This window comes from Hylobates moloch, unplaced genomic scaffold (assembly GCF_009828535.3).
Source record: "Hylobates moloch isolate HMO894 unplaced genomic scaffold, HMol_V3 SCAFFOLD_19, whole genome shotgun sequence".
NCBI lineage: Eukaryota > Metazoa > Chordata > Mammalia > Primates > Hylobatidae > Hylobates > Hylobates moloch.
In genome coordinates, this window is record NW_026652294.1 from 1,847,560 (window position 1) to 1,856,267 (window position 8,708).

The 8,708-nt window shown below is 44.1% G+C and overlaps 1 protein-coding gene and 1 long non-coding RNA gene across 2 annotated transcripts in view; one reads left to right on the top strand and one right to left on the bottom strand.

Moving 5' to 3' along the window:
* Nucleotides 1-2,316, top strand: part of USP18 (ubiquitin specific peptidase 18) — a 27,404-nt gene extending 25,088 nt beyond the window's left edge. Inside the window, exon 11 of the mRNA XM_032139680.2 lies at nucleotides 1,691-2,316. Coding sequence (XP_031995571.1) covers nucleotides 1,691-1,736 — 46 coding nt within the window. The 3' untranslated portion in view covers nucleotides 1,737-2,316. The remainder of the gene's footprint in view (nucleotides 1-1,690) is intronic.
* Nucleotides 2,313-8,282, bottom strand: LOC116459296 (uncharacterized). The gene is made up of 3 exons (XR_009211159.1): nucleotides 6,254-8,282; nucleotides 5,935-6,098; nucleotides 2,313-3,294 (listed from the first exon to the last, which is right to left on the bottom strand). It is a non-coding gene; the product is annotated as an uncharacterized LOC116459296 (long non-coding RNA).
* Between the last annotated feature and the right edge of the window lie 426 nt (nucleotides 8,283-8,708).

Sequence of the window (8,708 nt, forward strand, 5' to 3'; positions counted from 1 at the left end):
GCGCCCACCACCACTCCTGGCTAATTTTTTGTATTTTTAGTAGAGACGGGGTTTCACCATGTTAGCCAGGGATGGTCTGTATCTCCTGACCTCGTGATCTGGCTGCCTTAGCCTCCCAAAGTGCTGGGATTACAGGCGTGAGCCAATAAATATTTTTATAATCATTAACTACCAAGGAGAAGCTGGAGAGAAAAAAGGTGGATGAAGTTAAAGCAGAGACACTTTGTAAGTTTCTTGGCTGAGCTTTGAGACTGTATATCAGAGATGCTATTTGAGGTGATTTTCAGCTACAGAGATAGGCCTGGTCATTTGGAAAATAACGGATTAGGTGAAGCTTGTGTTTGAAATCCTCCTTCTACTCTCTTGTTTATTCTGAGCATCCATCTTAGACACCCAATCTTTGTCACTTTGAGGTTGTCATTGATTTCCCTGTTATTGAGATTAGAGGTTGGCAGACTTTCTCTGTAAAGGGCTGGAGAGAAAGTACTTCAGACTCTGTGGTCTGTACAGTGTCTGTTGCAACCACTTAACTCTGCCCTATAGAGCAAAAGCAACCGTAGACAGTACATGGGTGGATGAGCATGGCTGGGGTCCAGTTACACTTACTTGCAAAAAGGGGCTTGGAGACTGGGTGTGATCTCACACCTTTAATCCCAGCACTTTGGGAGGCCGAGGCAGGAGGATCCCTTTAAGCCAGGAGTTCAAGACCAGCCTGGGCAACAAAGCAAGACTCTATCTCTACAAAAAAATTGAAAATTATTGTAGCTAGGCATGGTGGTACACACCCGTAGTCCTAGCTACTCAGGAAGCTAAAACTGAGGCAGGAGGGTCAGTTCAGCCCAGGAGCACGAGGCTGTGGTGAGCTATTATTGTGCCACTGCGCTCCAGCCTGGTGACAGAGCAAGAACCGGTCTCATCAAAAAATAAACAAAAGGCTGGGCACGGTGGCTCACGCCTGTAATCCCTGCACTTTGGGAGACTGAGGCAGGCAGATCATGAGGTCAGGAGATTGAGATCATCTGGCTAACATGGTGAAACCCTGTCTCTACTAAAAATACAAAAAGTTAGCTGGGCGTGGTGGCGAGCGCCTGTAGTCCCAGCTTCTCAGGAGGCTGAGGAGGGAGAATCGTTTGAACGTGGGAGGCGGAGGTTGCAGTGAGCCAAGATTGTGCCACTGCACTCTAGCCTGGGCTACAGGGCAAGACTCCATTAAAAAAAAAAAAAAAACCCAACCAAACAAAACATAATGCATATTCTTTCTTATAAATGGGAGCTAAACATGGGGACCCATTGACTTAAAGATGGCAACAACTGGGAACTGCTGGATGGGGAGGGAGGGGAGGGGTGAAAGACTAACTGTTGGGGAGTATGCTCATATCCACGTGACAAACCTGCACATGTGCCCGCTGAATCTAAAATAAAAATTGAAAGTAGATTTAAAAAAACCCAAGAGGACTGGATTTGGCTTGTGTGCCCATAGCTTGTTAACCTCCGCTTTAGATCTTAACTAATAGAAACGTAGTGCTTATCTTCCCAGGCCACCTATTTTGTTCCTCTCCGAGGTGATGGATAGATGAAGGCTTAATCCAGCCGCCTTGAAGTTGGCTGACGCTTGTCCTGTCATGGATTAATGAAGCATTGTTTTCTGATGAAGATTTCATGCCACTGTGCTGATGTGTCTTCTCTCTAGGCAAGAAACCGCATATCTTCTGGTTTACATGAAGATGGAGTGCTAATGGATATGCCCAAAACCTTCAGAGATTGACACGCTATCATTTTCCATTTCCGTTCCTGGATCTACGGAGTCTTCTAAGAGATTTTGCAATGAGGAGAAGCATTGTTTTCAAACTATGTAACTGAGCCTTATTTATAATTAGGGATATTATCAAAATATTTAACAATGAGGCCCCTCAGGTCCTGATCAGTCAGAATGGATGCTTTCACCAGCGGACCCGGCCATGTGGCTGCTCAGTCCTGGGTGCTCGCTGCTGTGCAAGACATTCGCCCTTTAGTTAGGAGCCTGTGGGAACTTCAGGGGCTCCCAGTGGGGAGAGCAGTGGCAGTGGGAGGCATCTGGGGGCCAAAGGCCAGTGGCAGGGGGTATTTCAGTATTATACAACTGCTGTGACCAGACTTGTATACTGGCTGAATATCAGTGCTGTTTGTAATTTTTCACTTTGAGAGCTGACATTAATTCCATATAAATCAAGTGTTTTGTAACTGCTATTCATTTATTCAGCAAATATTTATTGATCATCTCTTTTCCGTAAGATAGTGTGATAAACACAATCGTGAATAAAGTTATTTTCCACAAAAGGACTTTGCAGTTTTAATGGGGGACAGTAGGGCTTGTGCTGTAGGAATTCAAAGGCAAGGGAAGTCACTTCTGTTGTGGGGCCCTAGGAGGAGCGTCTGGGCTGGAAACGGTTAGGGTGGAGGTCCCCGACAGGGGCAGCGTATGCAGTGGACTGGCTGCAAAAGGCCGTACTTAGCATTCAGACAGCATCACACACTCAGCTTTTCTCTACCAGGGAGGCGGGTGGGGAAGGATAGCGATGGGAAGGCAGGTGGAGCTCAGAATGTGGAGGGGATCCAGCAAGGCTTGGAAGTTTGCACCTGATCCGGTGGGTGGTGAGGAGCCCCTGAAGGGGTGAGGAGGAGAGGAGCACTCAGCTGTGTTCTGCTTACACTGATCTGCTGCTGGGCTTAGAGACAAATGTGGTGGGAATGGAAAGCCATGCACAGTCACTAGCACCTCTAGGGGGAGAATGGATGTGGCTGGTGAGAGAACAGGGGCCCAGGGAGAGTCCGGCACCAACCTGGGAGGGGAGCCCGGTGGGTGTGAGCACCCCCACTTTACAGATGAAGTGATGGAGACATTCAGATGTTTAACCCCTTGTTCAAGATTCCATACTTGATAAATGGCAGATCAAACTCCCAACATAAAATGTGGGTCATTTCTTTATTATTTTATTTGTATTGGCTAACAATGATCAGCGATGCAAGAATAAATGATTATTGTAAAATCTTCAAACAATGTAGATATGTAGAGAATCCCTTCCTTGGAGCTTGACCTTGTCAGACAGGTGTAGATGAGCATCCGGTGGCAGCCGTAAAAACTGCCAGAGACTGGGTTGCTTATAACAGAAACGCATGGTCTCCCAGAAGCCCACATTCAAGGTGTCCAAAGGCCTGGCTCCTGGAGGCTCTGGAGGAGAGCCTGTTCCCTGTCTCTCAGCTTCTGCCGGTTGCCAGCAATTGTTGCCGTTCATTCACTCCAGCCACTGCCTCCATCTGCACACAGCAAAACAGCATATCCTGATGTGCTCAGCCTTATAGCCAATATTTTAAAATATCCGGAACACACAGGACTGTGGGAGTGGCTGTTGGAGAAATTTTCATGAAGGAAGAAAGATTACAACTAAGTTATAAAATGCTAGTTTTGTTTGTTTGTTTTGTCTTGGAGGTAAAAGTGGGAGTAAAAATAGGGAGTTTGGTGTAAGGTGGGAAAAGCAAAGGAACCCCTCATGGATGGGCTGAAGGATGTGATGGGAGAACAGTGAGAAGTACGTTTGGGGAAGCAATTGGAAATAGTAGCTAAGCTTAGTCACAATCTATCAAAAGGGACTTGTGGAAGAATTAATGTGTGACTAGGAACACGGAGGTTATGGGCTTGTCAGCTTGACAGTGGGCACTCAGTTCCACTAACGAATGATGCCCGTGTGTGGACAGACAGAATGATGGGCAGACAGAATGATAGGCAGGCAGATGAATGCGTGGGTTTTACGCGAAACAGGTCCGCTTGGTTGCTGACAAGATACTGTTTTAAAAGTTCCATTTTGCCATACTTCTAATAGCTTTTCATTAGCTAAATTTAGCCACATGTAAAATCACTAAGGCAGACTTCCAGAGTTCCCACATGAAAATCAAGTGTAAACCAGGAGTGACCTACTTCAACACCATCATCGGAAGTCAGAAGTTGAGCTCTTTTTTGATGTTTAAAGCCTGCATAATATTCGCCGTATTATTATTCAGTGTATTACTATTTCCTTCGTGATGGAAATTTGGTTTATCCCAATTTTCTATTCTATCAAAACACCACTACATAGAAAATCCCCATGCGCATATTTCTCCTAATTGTGGAAATATTTTACATAAAAGACTCTAGACATGGGATGAAATTCCCAGGTTATTGGAATTTTAAAGTAGATAGGTACTCCCACATTGCCCTCTTACAAATTATATGAATTCGTAAGCTTCCAACTGTTACGGAGTTGCCCATTTTGAGAAATCTGTGCCAAAAGGACCCAAACAATGCTGATGACAATGATCAGGATAACAAGTACACTGGGAAGACAACAAAATGATTTAGATCTTAGACAAGTCATTCTAGGTGTCTCCACTGTTTCAGTTCTCGCGTTCATTCTTGTGTTTTTTCGTTTTACCAAATAAAAAAGCTCTCTGACATCACATGAATCCATGCTATGCTTAATGAGTATTGGTTAGTAAAATGCCTATGACTAGTCATCTTCATCTATGCAATTAAATATTAATTCATCAAACACTTCAAATGTAAACAATAATTAGTAAACGAAAAGTACATAATACCTCAATTAGAAAAAAATCACTCCATTATAAAGACATTTGTGTGATAAAAGAGATTGCCATTTTTGTATTTTTCTACAAGGTTAAAGAAAACTAAGTCAGCTTATACAAGTGAATTTTAAAAGACTTTAGGGTGGGCGTGGTGGCTCACGCCTGTAATCCCAGCACTTTGGGAGGCCGAGAAGGGCAGATCACCTGAGGTCAGGAGTTCGAGACCAGCCTGACCAACACAATGAAATCTCATTTCTACCAAAAATACAAAAAAATTAGCCCGGTGTGGTGGCACGTGCCTATAATCTCAGCTATTTGGGAGGCTGAGACAGGAGAATAGTTTGAACCTGGGAGGTGGAGGTTGCAGTGAACCAAGATCGTGCCGTTGCACTCCAGCTTGGGCAACAAGAGCAAAACTCCATCTCAAAAATAAATAAATAAACAAACAAATAAACAAATAAATAAAAGCCTTTAACCCAGAATGCTGAGTAAATTGGCCAAAAATGCTAACCTATGCATTTCAATACTATAGGATTCACATAGGTAGAAATAACCAGATGAAATACTTCCGGTATTTCACCTTCCCAACCCACACGAGCCAGTGTTTTTTCTGTGAATAACAAAAACAGCAGAATTTCCTTGCCTGTCCATAAGAGGTTACCACTTCTGTGTGTTCCCCTGAAACAAGTGGTGGCTGGGTGAGAAGGGGGACAACACTAGGGCAGGAGATGGGGGCTCCAGTATCGTGGGCGAGCTTCCTAAACCTCTGCAACTTTCGGCCCCTAAATGGGATGAGCCATCGGAAGTTTTAGCACAATGACCAGAACAAAGTAAGGATTTGACACATGATGCCTCTCTCTGCATTGTTCTGTCATCAGCCACCACATCCTGCACCTCCAAGCCCACTGGGCTCTGGCTGTTTCCATCACATGGAGAATGACCCAGAGCTTCGCCTCCAGCCACCCTCCTGGCCCTGCTGCTTCTCACTCTGCCACTGGCTCCTCAAGGACCAGCCTGGGTGTCCTCAGACATACCACACACTTCACTGTGGGAGTCACGCAGCCCTCACTGCTCCTTCCCCAGGGACTTTCCTCCTCAGGAGGGCTCTTCGAGCACCTGGATGAAGGGCCCTCTCATCCCTCATCCTCCCTTAATTTTTGTTGCTGTTCTCCTTCTTTCCACTCAGTGCAGCACACACTGATTGATCCTCCATCTTCCCCACAAAGACAAGAATAGCACGAGCAGTATAGAGTAGATTCTGATGATAGAAAAAATAGTCAATGATTTCTCATTTCCATCGATCATCAATGAAGAAAATGTATGCCAAAGGTCACATACCTCCCATGGGACTGCTGCATCCTCAGCCTCCTGAATTTCAGCCCAGCACCTTCCTCCCCAGCACAGCAACAGGTCAGCCCTTATCAGCAACCCTCTCTTATTGCCTTTGTGCAGAGCCAGCACCAGGGCCAGGGGAGGCCTTGGGATTGTCCCTCCCCAACAATCTGCGAAACAATCCTTTACGTCACCAACAAAGCACAGCCTTATAAATTGGTGGTCAGTCCCTCCCAACACCTCTATCACTATAAAGCTGGCAGGCAACCCTTCAAGGTTGGCCTTCCCAGGCACTGCACCTCTAGGTGACGGAGCGTGTCCTTACCTTGAGGCCTGGGTGCCCAGTCTATCCTGTCCAATGAACGAGCTGTGGAGAAGGGGAAATTCCAGGTTAAGGGGAGACTAGTGGGGCTCCTGCTTTTATGTTGCTCTGTTGAAAAGGCTGTTAAAGAAACATAAAGTGCTAAGCAGTGAAGATAGAACATATTTTCATTACTTAAACCAATACATTCCACAGATGGAATAATAAGAAATGCTACATCCAAGCTAACTCAATCCAACAGCATATCAAAAAGATAATCCACCATGATCAAGTGGGTTTCATACCAGGGATGCAGGGATGGTTTAATGTATGCAATTCAATAAACGTGATACATCACATAAATAAAATTAAAAACAAAGAATCATATGATAATCTGAATAGATACAGAAAAAGTATTTAACAAAATCCAGCACTTCTTTATGATTAAAACCCTTCAGCAAAATTGGCATAGAAGGGACATACCTTAAGGTAATAAAAGCCATCTGTGACAAACCCACAGCCAACATTATTCTGAATGGGGGAAAGTTGAAGGCATTCCCCCTGAGGACCGGAACAAGACAAAGATGCCCACATTCACCACTTCTACTCAACATAGTGCTATTCACTACAGCATTGGTTATAAGAGCAAGACTGGAAACAGAACAAATGGATACCCATAGCGGGGTGCTTAAGTAATTTTGAGAATAGTCATAGGGTGCAGTACTTTATAGCTCTGAAACAATACAATGGATTTACATATGAAATGTGGAATGATAACTAAGGTGCATTGCCCAGTGATATATGCAGAGGGGCAGAGGACTTTGTGTAAACATGATCACGCATCAGCATGCATTCCAGGTGCATGTTTCTATTTGCACATAGATTGTAGGGATGATATGCAAACAAAAGTGTTGACTTGGTGTTTGGAAGTTCAGAGTGGAAGGGAAACTTCCTTGCTAACCTTTTATGATATTTAGAGTTTCTAAACGTGAGTATGTAATACATTTAGAAATCTTAGTTAATAAGAAAAGCCTCTGTTCCTGGCCTCCTGCTGGCACATGTCAGGTGGACATGGGGCTGTCATGCTAATGTGTGCAAACTGAGAAAAATCCAAGAATGGGAGTCTGCTTTATTCATCATACAAATAATTGTTAATAGAAACAGTATGATAACCACTCATTGATATACCATGCATATTCTATTAGATAATAATAAATTTCTGACATTTGAACTATATTTACACATGGAAATTGAAATATATGGATGAAGCATTGTGGCTTATATAGGCAATTGTTTTATTAGCATTTTACAAACTGATCATCATTCCTCATGGCATGGGTCTGTGTGATATTAAGTAGCTTGTTATGCTTGGGAAAGGCAGTGATGACCACAAGAATAACTTCAACTACTAAAGTACAATGGAGATTTCAATAATGTTTTGTTTAATATTTAAATATTTCATTGTGCTCCCAGGTTTTTTCTCACCCTAATAGCTCTCACCCATATCATGTGGGTCCCATTAATACAGATACCTCCGAATGCACCACTTTTCCATTATATCCAATCAATTGCTGGTTACCTTGGGCCTACAACTGGGGGAAGGCAGGGGCTGCTGGCCACCTCCTCATCTACAGTAAGAGTCAATGAGCAGTTAAGTAGATACTGAAAACCATTTATCCTGCTGGAGTGAGAAATAAATGGTTTCTTTCAATAGGGTAGTAAAATGCATCTTTTCCATCAAGGCCCATCTCAATTCCAGATGCAGATTCTCACAAAGGTGTGTAATTCCTGATTCTCACACAGGTGTGTAATGTCATCCATGGCCCATTGCAGAGGAACACAGGTGTTGCCGTCAGACTGCCAGGGTCCGATCCCGCCTCCTCACTCACCCTGGGAGATTCCTTTAAGCCAGGAGTCAACAGTGAGGATGGAAACATGAGTGCTTTTTAAAGTCCTACAAGTTCAGAGGACGACCATCAATTTCTCCTGCACCCCTGGGCACACACCAGGAGAACTTTGTCTCCAGGTTCAAGTAAGTGCCTGTGAGAGAGTTGTGTCCCTCAGATTCTGTTCGCCACAGGTGACACTCGTTGCGACCCCAAACTTCTTCTGCACAATCCCAAGGGGTGCTGACTAATCCAACCCAAAGGCTGTGATGTTTGGCAGAGGCAGAAAAGAAAAGGCCAGGTGTTCTGGGAAAGATCACCTTCAAATAACACAGCACTCTCACAGCCCAGAGAGACAGTTCTTACTATTATGCCAATAAACCCGGAAAAGACCAAATCCAATTTGATACATATTTCCTTTTTTCTTTTTGATTTCATGCCCCCTCCCTCAACCTCCCAAGCAGCATGGATACCCCGAAGGCCCCTGGGAACTCTCTCCCATTGAATCTTACGTGGAAAGTAGTTACCTACCTACAAATCCCCATCATCGGATATGCTCTCCAAAAACAGATCTTTAAAACACAAACATCAGG